The 26,699-nt window shown below is 40.6% G+C and overlaps 1 protein-coding gene across 3 annotated transcripts in view; it reads right to left on the bottom strand.

Annotated features, from left to right (window-relative positions):
- The window catches only part of col4a2 (collagen, type IV, alpha 2), a 110,946-nt gene that overhangs the window by 71,458 nt on the left and 12,789 nt on the right, over positions 1-26,699 (bottom strand). For all 3 annotated transcript variants that reach the window (XM_034185806.1, XM_034185804.1, XM_034185805.1), the window contains exon 4: positions 5,677-5,757. In XM_034185806.1, the coding sequence (XP_034041697.1) occupies positions 5,677-5,757 (81 nt within the window). The remainder of the gene's footprint in view (positions 1-5,676; positions 5,758-26,699) is intronic.

The following is a 26,699-nucleotide window of genomic DNA, read 5'->3' on the forward strand; positions in this document are numbered from 1 at the left end:
CAAAAGACTGTGGAGCTTAAAAAATTAATGATTAAATATGTGTGCAATAAGTCAAAGGAATGGAAGAAAACAACTAATGAAAGAAAGACACAACTGGAAATTTATTATGCAAGGCTTTTCAGATTGTAGAATTTTTTTTCAGAGAAGTGCTTGCAGAGTTCTTCTGCTTCACTCCAGATGGATAATTGTTGATAAGAAGCAGCAGATAATGAGAAGTGACCATTTTGTTTTACCTCTCTTTGTTTTCTAAAACAAAGCACAAATTTTGCCAAATTGTCACTGCATGAAAAAAAAAAAAATCACTTCATCCTCTTGGCACTGTCACGGAACTGGACTGTAAATAATGGTTATATTCATAAATGATTATTCTGCTAATTATTTAGTCCAGTGGATCCTAACGTGGTGGCCAAAACCCCCACAAGAAGTTATGAGAAGAAAGTAAACACACAGTAACAGTTACGAGGGTACTAATTAAGTATATTTTAAAAATTTTGCAAGAAAACAAAATGTTTATTCTACGCACTTATGCTTTTGTGTTCATTTGTTTGTTGGCCTGACTGTCTGATAGTCAACACAGGATATATCAAAAGGACATGAACAGAGTTCAGTGAAATCAGGTAGAGAGGTACATCTTGAGCCTAGAAGGAGGTGATTATATTTTGATTTGGATATTGATCAAGGTGTGGATCTTGTCTTTGACCATTTTGCTTTTATGTGTTATTCTCATTTATTTGCCCTTTGATCTGTGATCATGGCTCTGACTCCTTTGATTCTGTAATTTCTAATGATTTCAGCAATCTGGACAAAAAACATAATCCAGATTCCTTTGCACACATATCTCTTTAGCAAGGTTTAAAGACAAATGATTTAGATCAAAGCTAAGGATCAAAGTTCAGCAATTGGTATCCACAATAGATCAAATATGAATGAACAAGATCAAAGGGTTCTAATCAGGATTGGTCACAATTCATCTGTTGATCCATATTCCTTTGCAAATATAACACCCTTGATGAGGTTTAAAGATCAAAGATCAGCAATCACGATCAAACAGAAGGATCAGAGTTCAGCAATCGTATCCAAGATGGATTAAAGAGGATTGATCAGGATCAAATGTCAGGAATCCAGGTCAAAGTTGATTGATTACGGTCAAAGATAAGTGATCAATAATCAATCAGTATCAGGTTAATGTGGATCAAGAGGTCAGCAAGGTCAGCAATTGGGATCTAAGAACGTTAATGAACAGGTCAAAGAATTCAGTTTCTCTCAATCAAAAAGAAAGAAATAAAGAGAAAATGTTAACAGGGACATAAACACAAGAGGAGTTGTTGGACCTTGGCAAAGGTATAGCACTCTCTGAATGCCCTTCTAGATATTGTGAATTTTCAAACAGAAAATCCCATAAATGGAACCATGCCTCCTGAGATATGGAATCTGTGGTGAGACTCCACAAGGAGACAAAGCTTCATATTAGGATGAGTTCAAAAGTTAAAACCAAGCATGGTTTTGTCTGTAAAATGTCAAGAATTGACCCCTCTTGCTCCAAAATTAAATTTCTAAGATCCCAAAGTAACTTCAGCCAACTGCTCCAAACACTTAAAATTTCAACAGACAGTGATGTGAAACAGACAAAATCCTCCCATTGAAAAATCAGGAAGTAAAGAATACTGGCTATTTTAAAATGATACATTACTAAAACACATTGAGTTTATTCATGCAGTAATAAATTGTGCTGTACATAGAAAACTGCCTTGTGTTGACTGAAACAATTTAATATCATTCACTTTATGACAGCTGAGAAATCAATCAATTGAATAATCTTCTTGGAGGTAGAGAGGTGGTGTGCCCACATTTTTGCATCCTTTAGATGTGGCATGTGGAATTTCCTCTCTTTGTCTCTCTGCTCCTCCTTATGGGGTTTCCTGTGTCCACAGCCAATGTTTAAGTCAAAGGTCAGATGTTTGATGATGCTGGATGAGTAAGCTCTCCTTCCATGCCAGAGTACAGTTGCTTGAGAATTCCATTTATTCACCTTGTATATTTGAATAAGACCTCTCACAGGAGCTGTTCTTGTTGGCTGAGAGGTTAAGTCCACGTCAGTCCTTGAGATGAAATGTAATGTTTATAGTTCCTGAGAGCGTGCTCTGAGCGATAAGCAACACAAGGGAAGCTGCACGGAGTTTGTTCTACAAAAGGTAGAACTGAAGCACAAAATGAAAAAGAACCTGCATTGAATGTTTTTTCTTTCTTAGATCACGTCATGGAAAACCATCTACGCAGACCTGTAGTCCATCCCAACCTCCTGGATGTAGCATATGTGCTGCAGCCAGGTGATACCTGGGCATCTCCTTGGCCCCGTCCACTTTCTGGGATCCTCTGCAATCGGATTATGTTCAGAAAAATGGGCCACATAGCCTGGCTCATGTTCCCTCATGGTAAAACTAATACACCTCATCTGGATCACCTCAAACATTCACATTTTTCAGACAAAGACATGACCACTTGACCAATGTATTCTCTGGAGAGGCCTAGTACCAAAGACATTTGAAGACATCTTTGGAGGAGTCTTCCTTTGCTGATTTGTGATGTCCAACTGCTTATGTTTCTGGCGCAATTCTAATCGGATCACCATCAGTGGTAAAATTAGCGTTGTAGAACACTAATTTGTGACATTGGGATAACTCATGATCCAAAACAGTGAATGGTCTGTATATTGTGCAAATGTAATATTGTGCAAAAGACCTATCATTCTTTGAGCAGAAGTTTCCTTCTGATTCTCTTCTGCAACATGCAGCTGTGTTCAAAATAATAGCAGTGCATTTAAAAAAGTGAGTAAAGCTCAAAATCCTTATACTAGCTTTTATTACCATACATGCAAATGCAACAACACAACCAGAAGCATGAGCATTGGGATCTTAAAACTAGAGCCCAACAGATATATCAGTTGGCTGATAATATTGGCCGATATGAGCCTTTGACAATCACTATTATCACTGTTTTTGTCGATATGAAAACTTTACAGACTAAACCATGCAGAAAAAAATACTTTGGCTGTTGAAAATTTTGTCATTACATAGTGTGTCCAGCAGATGGTGGTGCCCAAAATAGATCAGAAGTCTATTTTATGCAGATGCTGAGCGATGTGACATAGTGACTACCAAACCAAGTGAAGTCAGTGTGATTGCGGTTTGATATACATTGGTTGGTTGTTTGAACACAACAATTCAAGATGCTAGAATATGCTCCCAGACAGCTGTATAAATCAAATATATTTTGCCTTTTTTCTCTCATATTTGGTACAGTGGGGTAAAAAAGTATTTAGTCAGTCCCTGATTGTGCAAGTTGTCCCACTTAGAAAGATGAGAGAGGTCTGTAATTTTCATCATAGGTACACTTCAACTATGAGAGACAAAATGAGAAAAAGAAATTCCAGGAAATCACATTATATGATTTTTCAAGAATTTATTTGTAAATTATGGTGGAAAATAAGTATTTGGTCAATAACAAAAGTTCAACTCAATACTTTGTAACATAATCTTTGTTGGCAATGACAGAGGTCAAATGTTTCCTGTAAGTCTTCACCAGGTTTGCACACACTGTAGCTGGTATTTTGGCCCATTCCTCCATGCAGATCTCCTCTACAGCAGTGATGTTTTGGGGCTGTCGCTGGGCAACACGGACTTTCAACTCCCTCAACAAATTTTCTATGGGGTTGAGGTCTGGAGACTGGCTTTGCCACTCCAGGTCTGCTTTTTACGGAGCCACTCCTTCGTTGCCCAAGCAGTGTGTTTGGGATCATTGTCATGCTGGAAGACCCAGCCACATTGCATCTTCAATGCTCTCACTGATGGAAGGAGGTTTTGGCTTAAAATCTCACGATACATGGCCACGTTCATTATTCCCTTAACACAGATGAGTCATCCTGTCCCCTTTGCAGAAAACCAACCCCAAAGCATGATGTTTCCACCCCCGTTCTTCACAGTAGATATGGTGTTCTTGAGATACAACTCAGCATTCGTCTTCCTCCAAACATGACTAGTTGTGTTTTTACCAAAAAGTTCTATTTTGATTTCATCTGACCACACGATATTCTCCCAGTCCTCTTCTGGATCATCCATATGCTCTCTGGCAAACTCCAGACGGGCCTGGACACATACTGGCTTAAGCAGGGGGACACGCCTGGCACTGCAGGATTTGAGTCCCTCTCTGCGTAGTGTGTAGCTTTTGTTACTTTGGTCCCAGCTCTCTGCATGTCATTCATCAGGTCCCTCCGTGTAGTTCTGGGATTTTTGTTCACCGTTCTCATGATCATTTTGACCCCACGGGATGACATCTTGTGTGGAGCCCCAGATCGAGGGAGATTATCAATGGTCTTGTATGTTTTCCATTTTCTTACAATTGCTCCCACAGTTGATTTATTCACACCAACCTGCTTGACTAATGTAGATTCACTCTTCCCAGCCTGGTGCACATCTACAATTTTCTTCCTGGTGTCCTTTGACAGCTCTTTGGTCTTGACCATGGTTGAGTTTGGAGTCTGACTGTTTGAGGCTGTGGACAGGTGTCTTTTATACAGAAAACAGTTCCAACAGGTGCCATTAATACAGGTAACAGGTGGAGGACAGAAGAGCTTCTTAAAGAAGAAGTTACAGGTCTGTGAGAGCCAGAAATCTTGCTTGTTTGTTATTGACCAAATACTTATTTCCCACCATAATTTACAAATAAATTCTTTAAAAATCCTGCAATGTGATTTCCTGGAATTTTTTTTCTTATTTTGTCTCTCATAGTTGAAGTGTACCAATGATGAAAACTACAGACCTCTCTCATCTTTCTAAGTAGAACTTGCACGATCAGGGTACTGACTTACTTTTTTACCCCTCTGTAAATGTTAGTGAGAAATAAACACTTTTATATATTGGCAGATATATCGATATCATAATGTACTTTTTTTACTTCTTAACATTAGTATCATATCCCCCCCCCAAAAAAAATCCATATTGTTGGGCTCTACTAACTACTCCTGCAAAGGTATCCTATCACCATACACCTCTGCCCCGCAAGGTCTGCTGTCCAGATGTTTTTCAACCTCATAGACTGAGCTACTGGAGACATTAATGTCCCTACAGAGCTAAGTGAATCTCTCAACAAGTTCAACGAACAAGATGAAGGAGGACTCAGTCACTTTCTCCATGGTTGACAGATCTGTGGGGATCCTTGTTGTAACCAGACCTGTCAGTACCAGTAGCTGACTGAAATTTCCCAAGACCAAAAGAATGAGCCTTGAGGGATGCTGTGAGAAAGCAGCCAAAGAACAGACACTCAGAAGGTCTTTCTGCTATTGTGGGCTATTTCTTTGTAGAACCTGGAGATGGTTGTGTGTGAAAATCGCACTAGATCAGGAGCTTATAAAGTTCCCAAACCAGCCCATTTGACACCAACAACCACGCCATACTGAAAGTCACTTAAATCACCATTCTGACACTTGGTTTGAACCTCAGCAAATCCTCTTGAGTTCTGTCACATGATCGGCTGATTAGATATTAGCTATCATGAGCAGATGAACGTGTGTACCTAATGAAGTGGCCAGTGAGTGTTATTGTACTGGTTTAGATAATACAAACCTTGCAAAATACAGAAATACTTATTTGGACATCAATGCAGAAAGAAATGGAGACTTACCCTGGCGCCCTTCTCCGGGAAACATTTACAGCCTCCGCTGCAGTCTCTTCCCCCACAGGGGACACTGTCCTTCTTCCCACCCTGCCATAAACAAAACAGACAACATGACAATTGCAGTTAGAAGAGATGAAGTAAAGACTACAAATATGCAATAAACCTCCTGCAGCATCATTTTGCATCCATGTGACCATGTTTCTGCACGTTACACTCCTTCCTTTTTCTTCATGAGGTCATCCGCAGTGTGGGATTCTCGCTGTGTTTGTGACCTCTGTGTTTTGTGGCTACACACGTTGTTTATGCGTGCGCCTCTTTTGCACGAGTGAGGATAATTATTGTGACGCCGTTTCAACTGTGGTGTATATTCGTCTGCTGCGCTGAAAGGATGTTTGGGATGTGGTCGGAATGACTCACGACGGATGTTCAGAAAGAATGGACAACCATGTGTCCGTGGAAATCCCATTCATCATGGAGGCTGAGCCTGGACTTTGACATGGACAATGTGTCTGTGGGTGTCAGGCTGCATAACAACAAAACCACCCACTATCACAGGCCTGTCTTTACCAGGCGGGAGACGCTAACACATACAGCCTGTGGGGTCACCGTGGACACGACGTGATCAAAGACAGCAGTCACACAAAAGACATTCTCAACCCGCAGGTCAGGAGTGTCAAGACCCTCATGGAAACGGACACATGTAGATTAGATTACTGTGGACAACATTTAAAGCAGACTGGAGAATTCCTCTGTTCATCACGAGCGACGTTCGAGTCAAACCAGCCGACTGGGCGCTCTGCTCCAATTTTCAGTCGCAGTCAGAAGCAGTCAGAAACCTTGACCAAAAGTGCAGACATAACTTAACAGAAGAGGACATTCTAACCCTCAATACTGCAAAACACATGCACATCAATCGCAAGTTGAATATATGCTCTACTTTTTAATTAGTGACACAACTGACTGGAAACAAAGTGTTCCAGTTCGTGTTTCACCTTGTGCCTGAGAGAGAACAGAAATCAAACACACACATTATCCCACGCAAAGTTTCCAAACCTTTGGTAATTTAGGTGAAAAAGCCCAGAAAAGTTCATTAGTTCTGCATTTTTGTCTCCATCAGAGATGTAATGTTTTCAGTCCTGTTTGTCTGTTTGTTTGACTGGTACGAGGATTATGCAAAAACTACTAAACCCATTTTCATGAAAACTGGTTGGAAGGGTGGGTTCATCATTAACTTTTGGAGCAGATCTGATTAAGGAGAGGATCCAGGAATCTTTTCCCCCCTCTTTCTTTACCATTGGGAGATTGGGCATTTTTCAACATTTTCTGAGCCGCATCCACACCAAATATTAGGAGTCTCTGTATGTCAAATTTTTTCAAATGATTTGTGCATTATCTCAAGAAAACCATAAAAATGTTGAAAAGACACATGATCTCACAATGTTAAGGGTCCCTTCACGCATAACATAAAAGACGCCGAAACTGGAAGAAAATCCGCAAACCAAAAAACGAAATGGGGAACCACAAAACATTCCATCTGCTGTCAGGAGGGACGCGTGGTTGGACAGGTGTGCACGATACCACGGCAACGGTATCGTGCATGCTCGTGTTCGCACGCATGAACACAGTGCGAGCACGTGGAAAGTCACGCACACAGCAGTGGAGCACAATATTACAAAAACACTACAATTTATAATACTTAATTGCTGTTATAAAGCACAGAATTAGACTCCGCCTACACGTACACCAGGAAGGAATGAAATGACGTGGTTTACTGTTCACCTGTTTATGTTTTACATGAATTACCTGATGCGCTCGTCTCATGAAGACATCAGCCAGGCTCCCATCTCATGAAGAGTTGGCTCCCGTGTCATGAACACATCAGCCACGCAGTGTTCCACAGGTGACCACATTGCAAATGTGATATGTGTTGTAATTGTTACAATGTGGGGAAATCCCGCAATGACATGCACCTCGTGGTGATTTTCTGCATGGCACGATATTCACCAGTGTTGCAGTGCGCTGATGTGGCACACTGATGCTGCGGTCAGCTGAAGCGATATGTTTTAATTTATTTCCACGAGAGGACAGCATGCCAACGTCTGCACCTCACGGCAAAGATATGCCAGGTCATATCCTACAAGCCAGTACAGGTGTTCCCGAGCTGTGATTTGCGAGCACAGATATCTGAACAGCTCCACGTTGCAGGGGGACACGCCCACCTTTGTCTGCGGACCTCGTCAAGTCACAGAAAAAAAAGGCTCACTCTCTGTTGCTTTGTTCTGTGAATTTAATTTAATGTATGTATTATTTTTTTGTCCATTATCTGTCTGATATTTGTGTCTGTAATGTAACACCTTGCGTGCACAGTCAGGTCCAGCTGTCAGTCAGTCGACAGTAAGCTGACAGACGCTGTATGTCCACAGCAAACCGTATGAGCAAAGTGATCAGACATGAATGAGTTCAAGTCTTTACCCTTATGTGTTTTATTTAATTTCCACTCTTTCTCTCTGTCATGTAAACTACAATTTTATGTGGTGGAAGTGACATCAGCCTGCCTGGCCGGCTGTGCCGTGCACTCAGACACTGGCCGGTCCTCATGAGGACGTGAGCACCCGCACACACATGTGCATTACGTGTTCACCAGCTGAGGTGCAGTGTACAGCGGTCAGCTATCCCAGCAGTGCACTGCGCTTGACAGCGACTGGACTCTGGGACCCCTGGCCACAGCTGACAATGTTGGATTCATGGTGTGTGTGTGTTGGGGGGAAGACACACTCCACAAGCCATTTGTGTTGGGGAAGGGGAGGCGAACAACAATGACACACTCCACACGTCATTTGTGTGTGTGTGGGGGGGGGGGGGGGGGGGGGGGGGGGAGTTCAGCACAGTCACACCCATGTGTGTTGCTTGGCAATGCCACAATCGTTGGGCACTTTTCACAGATAGCTCAAATGTGTTCACCTGCTGTCTACTATCATGGCAGGTGTGCGAATAGCCACAACTTTTCTAAGTGCCCGGCGAGTGGTGTTAGATGTTCGTGTGGGGCACATGGAATTTGGCCGACACCTGCCCAGAGAGGGGTCAAATGGGCATGTGCAGGGCATTCGCTGTCATTCGGCCGCCTGTGTGCGCGAATGGTTGTGGCGACAGCTGTACGACGTGTTTGAGGTGGCTCAGATTTTTCACGAGTGGCATGAAATTCCTCCTTCTTGCTCCAGTCAGCGTCAATAGTGTTATTATATGTGTGAAGGGGCCTTAAAGAAAGTTTGAAAAATCACTAATATTTACAGAGGCATATAAAGATGAATCCAAATAGAGGGGTAGTTCCAAAATGTTTTTTATACTTTGAAAAAAAATATTACAGGTTACTCTTATTTCCTTTTCTATTTTGTTTTCAGTTCAGTTCAGTGGTAATCATGGACCAGGGGCAGCGGTTCCCAACCTGGTCCTAAAGTACCACCGAACCTACACATTTTCCATCTCTCCCCGCTCTGCCACAAGCTGATTAGCTCATTCCAGTGTAGCCATTCAAGTACTCACAAACACCTGAATGAACTAATCAGGTTGTGGCAGAACTGGGAGAGATGGAAAATGTTCGGACTGGTTTGAGAACCATTGGTCTATAGAGCAATCACTTCTACTGCCTCACAATAAGAATGCACCAGCACTGTCTGATCACACCTCATTCTAAGACTGACATTCCCATGTTTGCACAGATGAGCGCAAGTATACTTGTTATTTAAAGAAGTTGGGCGCTGGCCTTGAAAATGACAACTGTGTCAGGTAGAAACTAATAATAAGAAGTGCACAGTCTGCACTAACACATGGTACCCTGAGCAAAGGTTGGTAAGCTTACCATTTACGTCACTTGAAAAGAAACGTTTTCCTACAGGAGGCTTTTACAAAGTACAGTTCAGTGATTTTTTTTGTTAAGTTTTGTTTTTACCTTTGACATTTTGACCCCCCACCCAATAGGCTTCTTGGGATCACTATGCCGAACACGCATACCACGTTTGGTAACAATCAGTCAAAGAGTAAAGAAGTTATTGTGCTCACAAGACTTTTACGAACTACACTCCAGGGATCTTGACCTTTTGACCCCAAAATCTATAGGCTTCTTGGGGGTTACAATTTGTAATGCATATACCACGTTTGTTAACAACTGGGCCAGTACAATTAAAGTGATGTTGTTCACAAGTGAAATGTCACTTGACTGATTGACTGACTGACCTGCACGTGTGTCTGGTGATGTCAAGCACACTGGCTGCATCGTGGGAAAAACACTTGCAGCACCAATTGTGGGCCACTTTGCACATGGTAGAAGACAGGGTGGAAGGCATTCCACCAATGAGCCACCAAGTGCGCCTTCTCTTTCATGTGGATGTAACTTTATCATCACCAGAATGTGGTCCTGACTGCAACCAGTAAATTGGACGCAGGAGTCTTCACAAAAACAAACAAGCATTTAAAAGTTCTCAATACATATCAAAGGAATTAGGATCTAAAATCCACATATGCCATACCCAAAATACTGGCTTATTTGTACAGTGTTGGAAGTTGGGGTCAGTTGGTGACATCTCTGTCTTGTGTCAGCCTCCATCCCACGCCTACATCGCCGTGCCTCAACCTGCTTAGGCAGCAAATGCCTGAATCTCCTCTGAGCTCTCTCGTTAAAAAAGAAGAAGAAGAAAAAAAAGAAACACTCAAAATGACTACTTCATGCCCACAGTAGCAACAAAGTGGCTGATAAAGAATTAGAATAATTCTCCCTCGTCACTTTGACATGAGAACCCAGCGGGGCCTGCTGACAAAGGCCACATTGAGACCCTCCCTCACACACAAAGGCCGTCTTTTACCAGAAACCCCGTCCTTTAATGATCCCCTATCTCCACAACAAAAAGACCCTCTTCCTCTGCCTTATGGAATGCACAATGCTGCAATTCTTCCTTAACTGTCTGTGCATCAGCCGAGGTTCTGTTCAAACTGCTGTTTGCTATAATTTAAACACAAAATGATGGTTACGTAACGACAGACGCGTCTGCATGTCCGTAAAGAAGATACCTTACTACATTATCAGCGAGCATTCTCTGCAAAGTCCACATTTTAATAAAGCTGCTCTCAGATTTTTATCCTTCAAAAGGAAACAGAAAAGCATCTCGTGAATTTTCTCCACATAAACCCAAAACAAAGGCAACAGTCTGCGTCTTCCGAGGAAAAATACACAAAGAATGGCTTCCACAGAGGCAATTACGCATCACGAAGCAATACAAACAGCGTACCTTTGTGGCTTGAAAACAGAAAATGACTGTTTCAGCAGAGGACAAAAGGTCTGCGCTACAACGTCCTGTTTACATCAATCACTAGAACAACCTTAAAAGTCATCTTTTCCATACCTGCAGTGGACAGCGGTGCAGAAAATGTTTGGAAACACTTGGTTGCAAACAAGATTTGTTTCGGGAAAACACATAAAACCCTCTGCTGGAGTCTACGTGGAATTATTGCATTTCCTTTCCAGCCATTATCATCTGTTATCTTCTATAAGGTTATATCAGCTACAAAAAATGTTTTAATTTAAACTACAGCATCACGCTCGTAGAAAGCAAACCTCTGCCAACACTAGTTTCCAATTCCATAAATTTTTATCCTGGGAAAAAATTCCAAGGCCAAAGTTCTGTTAGAAGTAGCTCTTCATAAGCTAAATTAGATGTAAATGGTAAATGGACTGTATTTATACAGCACTTTTCCATCTGCATCAGACGCTCAAAGCGCTTTACAATAATGCCTCACATTCACCCCGATGTCAGGGTGCTGCCAAACAAGGCGCTCACTACACATCGAGAGGAACTAGGGGATTAAGGACCTTGCCCAAGGGCCCTTAGTGATTTTCCGGTCAGGCTGGGATTTGAACCAAGAATGTCACAGCTTAACCACTAGACCATTTAGTTCATGGACTTGAATCAAAGATTTTTTTGTGTGTGTGTGGTGTTGTCAGGATTTTTTTTTTCAACTTTTTTGGTTTCTGAATTCTTTTTCAGATAAATTTCACAGAACATTGGTTATCTTTGCTATGCACAATTTGCCATTGTTTTTTGGCACTTGGTTTCTGACTGATAACTGGAAGATACAGGTATAACATTGGAACCTCCATCCAATTTTGGTGGTGTAGGTAAATCCAGAACAGAAAAATGAGAGTAATTGAGGCCCTTTTGACTGAGAAATAATCCAAAATGTACATCAAATGGGCTTTTCAGTATTAAATTCAAATGTTCACAACATCCACAATCTGGATCAGATCCAGATCAAACTTTGTCAGGTGATAGTGAGTGTCAGTCTGCACCTCACTATCAAATATGAGAGTGACTGGGGCACGTTTGATTAAGATATACTGTAAATGGCCACAAAATCTGTAATCTGGATCAAACTTTGTCAGGTGATAGTGAGTGCTAGTCTGCACCTCACTTTAAAATATGAGAGTGATTGGGGCATCTTTGTTTAAGATATAATGTAAAATATACATTAAATGGGATTTTTGATGTTACATTTAAATGGCCACAAAATCTGTAATCCAGATCAGATTCGGATCAAACTTTGTCAGTCGATAAAGGATACCATCCTACATAAAGCTCTCAAATATAAAAGCAATCTGATCTTTTTTGACAGAGTAATGAATTTCTGAGAATTCATTCAATGTTAAAGATAGGGATTTTCCAATATTTTTCTTGACTTTGACTTTTAACCTATAACCTTGAAAACTGAATCAGTTCTTACCTATCAGGATATGAATCCTCTGTAAAAATGTCATAACGATATATGAAAAATTGTGGGTTCATGCCTTCTTGCAGTGTCATCCCTGGCAAAAGCAGTCCATATTTTTTTTCGTTAGACCTCTTTTTTTAGACCATAGTAAAGCTGGCTGTTATTCCTGTGTTATGATAACTGTCAGGCGAGTGTATATGATATGAAACAAGCGGAATTCCTACCAACGGTTTAGCTATGAGCCTTCATCTTATTTACAGTACTGCTTACTGATGTTGATCATCTTTTATGACATGTAAACGACCATCAGTGGTCTGTTTCATTCACGTGTGGTCCACTCAGCTTCACTATCACACAGGCAACCACGTGAATAATTAACAGTTTTCGACATGTTTTCAACAAAACCACATACCCACCCAGCATGTTTCCCATAGAACTGTTTCAGGCCCGGTGGTACTTGACACAAAAAAGCAAGGTGCATAGTACAGAAAAACATGAGGTGGTCAGAAACGCAAAAGTGATAAAGTTAATTGATGTGCTCATTATTTATGTATTCCTAGCATTCATACTCCTGCAAACAAATAAGCAAACATACATTTCACAGAAAAATACATATGTATGACCAGAGCAGGAATATCCCAAAGAAAAATCATATGCGCATTTTAAAGGAATACTGAAAGACAAACCTCACCACTTCCAACTACATGGGTGCACATAATACATTTGGGTACAAGCAAAATGAATGTGGAAATTTACTGTTTCAATCCCCCAGTTAGGTCACAAGGTCCATGTGCACTCACGATGAATGGATATTATTTGCCGGGTGTTATTATTATTACGCTCCATGCTAACCGGCTAATTCTAGTAAGTAAGTTCCTTTGGCTGCTCCCTTGTTTGCACTCGGGGTCGCCACAGCAAATCCAAGGTGGATCTGCATGTTGAATTGGCACAGGTTTTACGCCAGATGCCCTTCCTGACGCAACTCCACATTACGTGGAGAAATGTGGCAGGGTTGGGATTTGAACCCGGAACCTTCTGTACTGAAACCAAGCGCATTAACCACTTGGCCACCACCCCTGCTTCTTGGCCACCACCCCTGCTTCTACCTCGTGGTTAATATTCTCTGGCACTCTTATTACCTCCGCCAAGGAGGTTATGTTTTCGGTCGCGTGTGTTTGTTTGTCTGTCTGTCAGCAGGATAACTCAAAAAATTTTGAACGGATTTTGATGAAATTTTGTGGAGTGGTGGGAAATGACAAGAGGAACAAGTGATTAAATTTTAGTGGTGATCCGGATCACGATCCGGACCCCGATGCTAATGAGTTAGCATGTCTATGGCATTTTCAATGTTAAAAGTTAGCATTAAGCAGTTGCAGCTGTCATCACGTTCAGGTGCATTTGTTTTCAAATTGTAATATTTCTTAAATTTATTTTTGTTGAAATTTTGTGGAGTGGTTGGAAATGACAAGAAGAACAAGTGATTCAATTTTAGTGGTGATCCGGATCACTATCCGGATCCCGATGCTAACGCACTAGCATGTCTATGGCATTTTCAGTGTTAAAAGTTAGCATTAAGCAGTTGCAGTTGTCATCACGTTCGGTGCATTTGTTTTCATATTTCTTAAATTTATTTTTGTTTATATATTAATAATCTAATGATTATTATATACAATTTTAGAGAAAGAGACAAAAAGTCCGGTGTGTCTGTTTTTAACATGTCTTTTACCTTCCATCACTGCAGTTTTCTACATTGGGGACCATTTGCCAAATCATTACAAACTTGAAGCATTTCAAAACAAAAGGAGGCTGGGCCAAATGTGGCCCGCAGGCCACAAGTTAGTAGCCTTGATTCAGGTCCTGCACTTAGGCCGACTTGACAAGCTGCTGCCTGACAAAACACTGAAGAATCACACATTTTTATGCCTTTTTCATGACACTTTGCATTCAGCAACAAACCCACGTGGTGTGAAACAGGCATTATTGAGAAAAAGTTAATAACAGATCTTACTGTATATCACTTAAAAGAGGAAGGAGCTTAATGAAAAAGGATGTCTCCAGCGAAAAAAAATATTCTGGTGGGATGAAGTCAGGCAATGTCCAACTTTTCTTATATTGAAATGAGTCAAAGTCTGTCGAGTAGATGGCAGATTCTGGCGTCTGCACCTTCTATTGAAAGCTCTGACTGCTAAATTGAATTGATGTTGGAGAACAGGGTTTTTATCATCGCACTTCTGTCAGCTGACTGTGGTAAGATTAAAAAAAAAAAAAAATCATAAACATAACAAATAATTACTCCACAGAAGATAGTGTGTGTGAGTTAAAGCCATTACTGATTTCCAAGTTAATAGATATTTGGTGTTATTTTTCATTATTTCATTAGCATTATTTTTGGATAGCATTATTAAAATTTTATAGCATATATAGAATTATTCACAGTGAATATAGTTTTGCCTATTTGACTCTTTTACTTCTTACAGAATTTTTTTTCCTTTTTCTTGTTAATGTACCAACAACACCAGATCAAATTCCTTGTATGTGAGAATTTACTTGGCAATAAAATTCTGATTCTGATTAAAAAACATTTCTGACTTGGCAAAGGTTTTCGTTGGCTTATAACACTATAAGGGAAACACTGCCCACCCTTTGCTCTTTATCGTGTACACCTTTAGCCCAAAAAGGAATGACAAATAAGAGATGAATATGAAAAAAAAGGAAAAAAAAACTACATATCACTGGGCTTTTGTAAGTATTTATTTTTCTATTACTTCCAAATCAAAAATAACAAGCATGCTCTGAGAGCACAATATCCCTTACTGGAAAATGCTGTTTTGGTACAAGTGCTTGCTATTTTCTGAAAACATTTCAAGGTAGGTGATAGTTGATTTCAGAATGCAGGCACCCACTCATGAAACTGACAGAGTCTAGATTTGTTAATCAAGGGCCATAACTCTGGTAAAATGGGACGGACTCGACCGATATGATAATATGTGTATTAACAGTCTATAACAAGGACTTGCACCAAGTTTCATGATATTCCTCCCAAAAGTGAGAGAGGAGTTGATTTCAGAATGCTTATACCTTTTTTGGGACGGACAATCACGACATAATCCCCCTTCAAGTCTTAGCGGGGGATAAAAATTTATCTTCTTTATACAATCATTAATAAAGATGCCCTTTCATTTCTAAGTGAAAACAAATTTGTGGCTTCAACACTCACTTTTGCAGCCATTTATGTTTTTAACAGCTTCATATAATCATGATTTAGTTAACTGCACCAATGACATTTCAGCTACGGTTGCTTGCATTTAACATGGAAAGCAACAACTTGGCTGAGATGTTCAGAGATAAATTTTAATAAAAACCTGCCATCCACTAAACTCAGAAGGTATCTTCTCCATTCATTACTAAAATTACACACTGCCTTCTATAATCTACTTCCTCTGGTCTTCTGAGCAGGTGTTCAATCTTTCCTGTTATTTCTCTACTATATTGTATCTTCAGACATGATGGTGGACAACCTGAGTCACGATAACCTTTGTTGTCCAGTGTTCTGTACACAGCAGATAAACCAGACATAACCAGAACCAAGCACTTCCTCTCAATGTCAACCCCAGCCAGAAATCACACACACACACACACACACACACACACACACACACACACACACACACACACACACACACACACACACACACACACACACACACACACACACACACACACACACACACACACGCAATGAAAAGATGAGACAAACGCAGACAAAACAAACAAATCAAATGATAAAAAACACAACTACACATGGAATGAGAGAATAATTTTACGGCTTTAGATTTCACCAAAGATTCACAAGCGCACGCAGCCAAAAAAAAAAACAGCGTGATCTCAGGAGTCCTGATGGTATTTAAGACAAATCAAGACCCTTCATAATGACGATGACGCCACTGATTCCATGTGACAAAGTAGAGACTTAATTCCTACATGGTTTAAAATGTACAACTGGTTCATGCAAATCACAATAAAATAATGACAATACACTGCTGAAGGTTATATACTACAATTCCAAAAAATCTTAAAAAGCATGTGTCGTGCACCTGATATTCAAATAGGAACTTTTCTCATTCCTTGTATTTTTATTTATTTATTTATTTATGCACATTCAGGTTTGCATTTCAGATCACAGATGTTTCCTCTTAGTGACACCTGTCAGTGTGCTCACGTGCATGATGGTGGCCTTCCTTGAGAAACTACTCACCTTGCAAACCTTGTCACGTAAAGACAACCTATTGTATCAAACAGCAAAGTAGGAAGGATGGATTTTACAATACTCAATGGTTCTTCAATAACTGCGCTGGCACTGTTCCTAAACAAACATGCAAGGTAAAGATCTCAAACTACTGGCCTGGGAGCTGTTTCACAGATTAAGTACTTCAAAACAACATTACTGTTACACATACCTACATACAGATACTGCGATTGCCGTTGTGAATTCAGGCCCGCCTTTTATTTCCAAGCAGTCAGTTGGTTTTCTTACAAAGAAGCTACACTCAACAAAAATATAAACGCAACACTTTTGGTTTTGCTCCCATTTTGTATGAGATGAACTCAAAGATCTAAAACTTTTTCCACATATACAATATTACCATTTCTCTCAAATATTGTTCACAAACCAGTCTGAATCTGTGATAGTGAGCACTTCTCCTTTGTTGAGATAAACCATCCCACCTCACAGGTGTGCCATATCAAGATGCTGATTAGACACCATGATTAGTGCACAGGTGTGCCTTAGACTGCCCACAATAAAAGGCCACTCTGAAAGGTGCAGTTTTATCACACAGCACAATGCCACAGATGTCGCAAGATTTGAGGGAGCGTGCAATTGGCATGCTGACAGCAGGAATGTCAACCAGAACTGTTGCTCGTGTATTGAATGTTCATTTCTCTACCATAAGCCGTCTCCAAAGGCGTTTCAGAGAATTTGGCAGTACATCCAACCAGCCTCACAACCGCAGACCACGTGTAACTACACCAGCCCAGGACCTCCACATCCAGCATGTTCACCTCCAAGATCATCTTAGACCATCCACTCGGACAGCTACTGGAACAATCGGTTTGCATAACCAAAGAATTTCTGCACAAACTGTCAGAAACTGTCTCAGGGAAGCTCATCTGCATGCTCGTCGTCCTCATCGGGGTCTCGACCTGACTCCAGTTCGTCGTTGTAACCGATTTGAGTGGGCAAATGCTCACATTTGCTGCCGTTTGGCACGTTGGAGAGGTGTTCTCTTCACGGATGATGCGAAGGAGATGTGTTGCACTGCATGAGGCAAATGGTGGTCACACCAGATACTGACTGGTATCCCCCCCAATAAAACAAAACTGCACCTTTCAGAGTGGCCTTTTATTGTGGGCAGTCTAAGGCACACCTGTGCACTAATCATGGTGTCTAATCAGCATCTTGATATGGCACACCTGTGAGGTGGGATGGATTATCTCAGCAAAGGAGAAGTGCTCAATATCACAGATTTAGACTGGTTTGTGCACAGTATTTGAGGGAAATGGTGATATTGTGTATGTGGAAAAAGTTTTAGATCGTTGAGTTAATCTCATACAAAATGGGAGCAAAACCAAAAGTGTTGCGTTTATATTTTTGTTGAGTTACATTTAGACTTTCGCTTGTTCAACATTTACAAGTTGCCTCTAACTGCACAACTGGTCAAATTAAAGACATTTACTTGACCAATAACCCCTGGTACCTGAAACCAACATGTCCCTGTCTAAATGTAAAATGAGATGATGTCAAGTAGTCCTTATAAAAAAAAGCACTAGGCTTTGATGTTCCAATATGGTCTTCTAAGACAGAAACCCTTAGTTGATTGAAGTTTGGACCTCAGATGCGTTTTGAATTATTCTACACCGTCTCCACTTTACACTGTGCAGCACTACGAATCAGACAGTATGTCAAATGTTGTAACACTATCCAGGAAAAGCTAATTAATCACATATTGGGAAGGTGTCTGTGTACATGTTCTGTTTTCATTCCACTCTTTGATCTTTTGGCCCATTAATATAATTCAGGTCATTCATTACTGTAAGAATTCGCCAAGGTAACACATGTCCAATCTCACAATAATGATGGCAGTAACAAGGCTTAAGTGCAAACCACTTGGATTTGAAACACCTGTAAACTTTCAACAAGAAGCTCAGAGAAAGTTTATGTGTAACAAACATCTGTAATGGAAGCCAACTGCGGAATATCTGGAGTACAGAATAATTCCTCTCATGGGTGTTAGACACAGGTGAAAATGATCACTGTTTGGGTCCACTGCAAGCAAACAACAAACTAACTAAGCAATAATTGACTCGACAGTCTCTGCAGTGACATACATGTATTTGGGTCCTCAGCCATTGAGCCTGTGGAGCCATGAGGTCAGTGGACAGAGATGTTTGGCAATGCCAATATCTTTGGAGGAGAATGAAGATCCACGTTATTAGGGTCCTGGTGCTGCCTGTCTTGCTGTACGGTTGTGATATATTGATGCAAACCAGTGATCTAATGCAATGACAATGTTTTTATTACTAGGTGTCTTTGAAAGATCTTCAGATATCAATGGAACAACTTTGTATCAAACAAGTGCTTACTAAGAGAGTCTAATATGAGGAGTATCACTTCCATTGTGAAGGAGCATCAGCTCAGACATTTTGGCCATGTGGCCCGTTTCTCTGTGCATGATCCAGCACATAGGTTCCTGAGTGCTGAGGACCCCAGTAGCTGGAGAAGGCCAAGGGGATGGCCATGTTTCACTTGGCACTCCAGCAGATAGATGGTTATTTTAAAGATGTGGGAATGGACCAGTTGTCTGCCTGGGTGATTGCCATCCAGGACGCAAGGCAATTCCATGGTGTTGTGGATGTGGTAAACCACAGCACAGTGCACGCTCCCAGACTTGACTTGACCGGCCAAACTGCGATGGCTAAATGATGCTCTTGTAAAGAAGCAATGACAAACTGATCTATGGGTCATGTAGACCTGTTCCAAAACAAATGGCATTTAAAGGATTCAAATCTGCATTATCATATATATTCTATAATATTGTCATACTATAATAATCAAGTTACGAGTGATGATAAATTGCTGGTATTGGAAAACTTAGCCAAGATGTGTCACTACAGAGGTATAGATACAATGCAACATTTTTTCAGTATTATGGTCGACCACGGTGCTGTAGATCAATGTCTGCCCAAACACTGTAGAATGTAGGAACAAGGAACTCTTGCACAATATTTTCAATGATTTTAATTTGGCAAAATTAATAAAGAATGACAGACCCCAACACAACAGTCATCATAGCTTTAGGACAATTTAAGGAAGAATTTGGTGAGATTTGGCGTGTCATAATAAATAAAAGACGAAATCATGACTCCTAACCGCCCCCATTATTGTTAGTGAAACTATAAAAATTAAACAAAAACAAAAATGCCAATGTGGGTGATCAGGAAGACACTGTAAATATTTAGGCATGAAATCATTCTGTTCATATTTGCTGTTTGCTTCTCTGAGTCCGATGTCAGCTGTGTGAAAAATTGAACATTAGAAAATAGAAACTGAGAATGTTTCTTGGGGGGAAAACAAACAAACAAACAAAACTTGCTTATTATTGGAACTGGTACCAGATACATGTGAGACTTGTTTCACCCAAAGTGGCTCAAACGCAGAGCGGCGTGTCAAATAGGAGAATTTCATGCCTCCAGTCCAGCACCGGCTTCCGGTAATAGTTCAACATAGAATCAGACTCAAAATGTTAAACAAACACGATCACAACGACAAACAAACATAAAAAACATACAGAAGACAGAAAGAACAACATCAAACACAGCCATGTTTGTCTTGGCTTAGTATTTTATTATTGAGGCATATCTTGATAGAACATTGGGTCTCCCATGGGCGGTCATTATGGTGATAAGGAAAACTCAGGGGCCCATAGTGGCTTCTTGTTTGATACACAGCTTTCCTTCACTATTGCTTCTCTCCATAAGCACATGATGGACTTGAGGTGTTGAATGTCAGACTGTTCTGGTTCAAAATGGAATCCAACTGGTTTTGGTTAATTGTGCTAAGTATCGCTATTATGTTTTGGAGTAGCTAATTACAAAATGCATCCAACATGTGCTCCAAAAAAATAAAAAAAAGAAAAGAAAAAAGAAATAAAAGAGTAGTGTTGACGAGGTCACACTATAAAGACCAGGACAGTCCTGTAAGGGAGAACAGGAACTAGACCAGGGGTGGTGAAAGAAGCAAAACCTCCCAGTCAGCTCTTCTGGCTGGACTCCAGCGTAAACACAAGTCTGGTTTCTGCCCCAGGACTTCCACTCATTAACTGACCTCAGGTCAGGCAGTGACCCAACTCCATTTCCCAATGAGCCACATGTCTAATTACTTCTACTTGCTTGACCAAGGGCGACAGTGAATGGAAATGGCTTGATAGCCCTACTGGCTTGATCTCTGCTGCCCTCACAGAATCAAATGATTAATACCCGTGTAGATTTTAGGATAATTTTACTAACAACCTGGACATGTGAGATGTTTGGGATTAGACATGTTTGTGAAAAAAATCAATGGACCAACAATTAGCGACATCCTACACAATGAGGGTAGAAGGGGTGAAGCTGAGATGAGGAACCTGGACTTGATCAAGCTACTTGTGTATTAGAATTAATGGTGGGGTTAATGTGGACTGACTGGAGGTACGGTCCATTAAGACAAACCATGAAAGACAGAGTCCCCTGTCTTACACCAGGCAGAAAGCAGCAAACAGTGTAGTGGAAGCGTTATTGGTAGTTTCCAACTGATGCAGTTGTCCGTATTAAGTTGTGAGTGCATTTGAGTTTATCTGTGCACCAATAGCTGTCTTGGTCTTAAAATGAGGTGTGGTCAGTGCAGTGCTGGTGTATTGCTATCTTGAGGGGGCAGAAAGTGTTCAGACCATAGACCTATAAAACCCTGGTCAAAACTTGAGTGCAGAGTTTTTCTGCTATTTATACTGTGTAATATTCAGATATGCCTTACCTAGGTGAGTTCACAATGCATGAATACTCTGCTTGTATACACAGGGGTGCACAATAGTGATCCTCCTCTATGAAATAAAAATAAAAGCTAATGGCAAGATACAGAACTGTAATAACTCTGGTTTTGTGATGGTCTTCTTCCTCTTCCGCTTGATTTACCAACTGAATTACACTCCTGTCCTCACCTCTGGTCATGAGCTTTGGGTAAAGACCGAAACAGCAAGGTTGCGGATACAAGTGATGGATATGACATTCCTCCATTCCCCAGGACTTCCACTCATTAACTGACCTCAGGTGAGGCAGTGACCCAACTCCATTTCCCAATGAGCCACGTGTCTAATTACTTCTATTTGCTTGACTAAGGGCGACAGTGAATGGAAATGGCTTGATAGCCGTACTGGCTACTCGGTAAAGACCGAAACAGCAAGGTTGTGGATACAAGTGATGGAAATGACATTCCTCCATTGGGTATCTGGGCTTACACTGAGGGAAACGGTGAAAAGCTTGACTACCTGGGAGGGACTCTGAGTAGAGCCGCTGCTTCTTTGCATTGAAAGGAGCTAGCTCAGATGCTTTGTGCATCTGGTTATCTCCCTACGGAGGGGATGAGGGAGACTGGGTGGATGGAGGTGGGGGAGTAGTGGAGGAGTAGCAGGAATGATGTGCTAAGCTGTTTCACCTCAGGGAACTTTGGTGGATGCTTCTGTAGATAATTGGTTTAATTTGATACTTTTGCTGTTTCCTCCCCAAAAAACCTCTTACTTGACTCCTCGATTTAAATACCAATACACCAGCTTCAAACACACACAGATCTTCAAAGTAGTGGCACATGACAATCCAATTCATGTTGCACCCAAAACACACCCATAATTAATTAAGAGACTTAATCTGCCCCTTCGTCTTACCTGAAGCTCAAATAATGTGCAGTATAAACAACAAAGGGGAGTTGGACACATCTCAAATGCACTTGTGCTATGTGCTTGCTATAGACCAAGATACTTTGGGTGCAACAAAGTTTAAACTGTCAAATTCTGACATGTTTGAAAAGACTACAATAGTCAAAAAAATTACTAGCTGCCAAAAAGGGCTGCTACTTTTGTAAGCAATTGTCTGTTTAGAAATCCAAGTAACTCCCCATTTTTTTCCTGAATGCACAGATTTGGGCACCAACTAGTCATGCACTATAAACACAAGAGAGGTTACTACTAGTATATTTCTAACCTGTCCACACAATGTGCCACAATCTAGATTTAGCCTGTGTAAAAAGCAATGCAGTGTCTTAAATGGCAGAAAGGTTATACAGTTAATAATTACAGGGACCATTGGGAATACTGCTTGTTGAGGGAAGCAAGTGGGGGGGGGGGGTTGGGTTGGATGAGGTCATTTTATTTTAGCATGTGCATCTAACTTTGTTAACATTTTTCCCATGACAAGAAATAATTGAATCGAATCAATTAGACAACAGCTGCGATGTGGTGCAGAAGAGAAGAGAACAGTGAAATCCACAAGTCAACACTGATGTGACTGGAGGATTTACATACCACCTGCAGGATGTGACGAGTTCTACTCATTAAAAGGGTGTATTAAACAAATAACTCAAACAAATGACTGCAGAAACTCAACCACTCTGTGGACACCTGCTGAACCAAACAGCACACGCACGAGACGGTGGAGTCACTCTGTGAGAACAGACATGTTCTTCGTCTAAACACAGCTGAAACAATCCTTCCATCTGAGTTCACTGAGAAGCCTCATCCCCCCCACTGAAGAAAGACAGACAACCGGAGACACACAAGGGGGGAACAAGGACAAGAGGGAGGGGGATAAATGGGGAGAGAGATGAAATGTGGGGGAGCAAAAGGAGTGAGAGCGGAGGAAGAGAGGAGGGACAGACCGTCTGCCAAGTGTCCCTTTTGGAGACAGATGAAGAGAGGGTGAGGGGACAGAAGATGAGGGTAATAGCGACCAGTGGAAACTGAGGCTATAAAAGGAAGAGAAGGACGCAGCAGTGGGTGAGATGAAGCCAGAGATCCTACGAGGAACATGAATTTGGAATTTGCTCAGTGTTGCTTGATAGGTCCCCTGTGGCCTTCCATAAATCACTGGGAAATGGAGAAAGGGCAATGGACAAGGGCGGACACAGTGCTGATGTGGATTTTCCAAAGTCAGAATCCCATGATAAACATGCTTATGGACATCTTTCCAGTTTGAACAAGATGGGGTCACTCTCGCGAGTGTAACGTTGGACTCCATAAAGATCCTGCATCAGCTGTATATATAAAGTATATTCTACAGCAACCTGGGTCTGACCTTGCATATGTTCAAGGTCATGCAAGGTCAAATCAGACACTGCCTATTATAAGCTCGCATAGGACTTCCTATCCATGTGCAATCGTAGCCATGGGATTGTCTCGGACTGTTTAGTAGCATAAATATTCAAAGCTCAAGTGACATTGATCGTGACCCTCAAAGTAACTCGAGGTCAAATGCAATGGTACATTTTGAAAGTCCATATATGACTTCCTATTCATGGGTAACAATGTCCATGGGCAGATCTGGCACTATTTAGCCACTATACACAATGAAAGCTTAAATGACCTTGACTGTGACCTTGACGATAAATCAAAGCAAAATGTGATGGTATATTTTGAAAGGCCACATATGACTTCCCATTTTTGTCTAAGAGTAACCATGGGTCTATCACCTCAGATTCATGAGTTACAACCCTTAGAAAATGTCTCTGCTATCTATTTGCATTAGGCAAACAGTTCTGACATTGTGTTCTGACTGTAACCTTTGATTCCTGAACATGCAAGGTTAACGAGGTCATCCTTTAGTGGGACTTGATTAATGTACAAAATTTGGTTAAAATTCCTCAATTAGTCATTGAGATATTTTGCACACAAGAAGATGAAAGGTGTAAATAATAATAAATAAATAATAAAAGTTAGTACTTATTAACCCTTGTTGCATTCAAGTGAGCTTTTTGAATATTTGTAATGGAACAGAAATAGAATCACACTGTAAACACATGATGTATGAAAAGATTTCAGACTTTTTAATTCCTTTATTTGGTCCCTATTTTTTTCCTGACTGATCACCACAGTTGCTCTATAATTCTTTGGTTTTATGGACTTGATTGCTAATAACTATGATGTATGTGGGAAGACCACTGATCTCTTGACTTATTTTGACAACCAACACCTGCACAGGATTACCACATTGTTGCCAGATGTACAGTACACAATAACTGCTCAATAACGTAGCCCTTCCTACACCGAGTGTACTATCAGTAATTCTAATAGTCCCCACGTGTATAATAAATTTAGCATTTTTGTTTATTACATAAAAGTGACTAAACTGATCTAGAACAAACTGTAACCCTGACATCTTCTGAAATCGCCCCATCAAAAAGTGACATCAGCGTCCAGGTGCATGGTCCAACTCCAAGCTTATATAATTTGTGATGGACCTCTGTCTGAATGTACTATATCCCTCCAGCCACACCTTTCCAGAAGGATGACTATTTTGGAATTAGATTTTTGACATCTGGATTACTATAACTTGTCCTGCAGCTAAACAAAGCCTCTGACAAACAGCATGAAAACAAGTAAGATTACCGACATATAAAAACTATTTATTTCAAAGTCAGATTTCAGTTTGGGAGACACTATGTCAGCCAGTCAAAGAAGAAGAAAAAAATTTGAGCAAGATTGCATTTTTATAACTCAGTTCGTCAGGGACTGACAGCATCGTGTTTGGAGTGGAAGAAATATATTTCCAAGAAGGATGCAAAATGTGTGTGAACGAGTATCCGTGCCTGTGCATCTGTATTACACCATTGAGTCGGAAGTGGAACATGTGCAGCGTCTGAAAGTGTCCATTCACACACGAGTAAGGAGGAAAATGGACCATGAAGAGTGATTATCCATGCAATAAAGCCACTGGCATTCCCACATTCCTGGGTCCTTGCATGTTGAATTGCTTGGATTTTTTCCCACTGATCTTTCAAGCTTAAAATGTCTTCATATATGTAACCTACGGTTTCTCCAAGGAACTCCAAAGGTTTTTCCCAGTCCAGATATGCATTTACTGTATCTAATATACAACAATAATTACTTTACTGGATCGAAAACATTATAATGAACATAAAAAGCACAGTGCTGGCTGAGTGTGTGCTGGAAATAATCAAACTTTTTAAAAACAAAACGTTAAACAATATTAAAATTGTGTCCATGCCTTGCAAATTGATTTAACAATTAGCTATTTCCCCCAGAGTGACATACAGAAAATCTGAATTATTTTCCAGAATGAATTTCACGTTCCTGCAAACCTGAGTACATTTTTTTTCAGATTTGAGGGAATTTTGCATTTGCTTATGTTATTGTAAAGCTACAAATGACATACTGCATTCCATTAAAAACTAAAGTAAAAAAAATTATGAGTACATATGATCCCATCAGATCTTAGACGTGAAGTAGAGTTGGTCTTGACTAGCACTTGGATGGGAGACTGCTTGGAAACACCAAGACCAGTTTCTCTGGCATAAAACTTGTGCCAAATCCCATTGTGGATCTTCTGTATACTGGATCCACTGTGGTGACCCCGAGCAACTGCAGGCAGTCAAATGCAAAAAACACAAAAACAAACAAAAAGACCTCTTAAAGAAAAAAAGTATGAACACTCAGTTGCAGAATCATCATTATATATATATATATATATATATATATATATATATATATATATATATGTATGTTCTCGACTCAGATTGCAATAGCCAATCACAGATTAGCCTTTCTGTCCATCATTTACCTGTATTTTGGCATGCTTGGCGCCAGAAAGTTATGTTGGATCCAAAAGGATCCAAAAAGGCTAGGACCAAAAGTTATATTGGATCAGTTCCCACTGACCAGTAGCGTTAGAGCTTACTGCCAACAGCTAGCGAATCAGAGCGCGACATACGAAGGTCAGAAACTAGCTGACAGACGCTGGTTGAAAAAATGGCAACAAACATGTCAAAAACAGCAGAAAATCGTCTGCCAGCGAAGTTTGCTGAGTTCACAGAGGAGGAACTGGTGGAAATATTGAACTCCAAGGATGCCAAAAACACTAAGAAGGTAGACAAGCACGCTACTGACGTTATAGAAGCATTCATCGCATCAGAATCAATCATATGCTGTTCACAACAAAATAAATTGATCTAATTT

The sequence above is a fragment of the Thalassophryne amazonica genome, chromosome 14 (genome assembly GCF_902500255.1).
Source record: "Thalassophryne amazonica chromosome 14, fThaAma1.1, whole genome shotgun sequence".
NCBI classification, from domain to species: Eukaryota; Metazoa; Chordata; class Actinopteri; order Batrachoidiformes; family Batrachoididae; genus Thalassophryne; species Thalassophryne amazonica.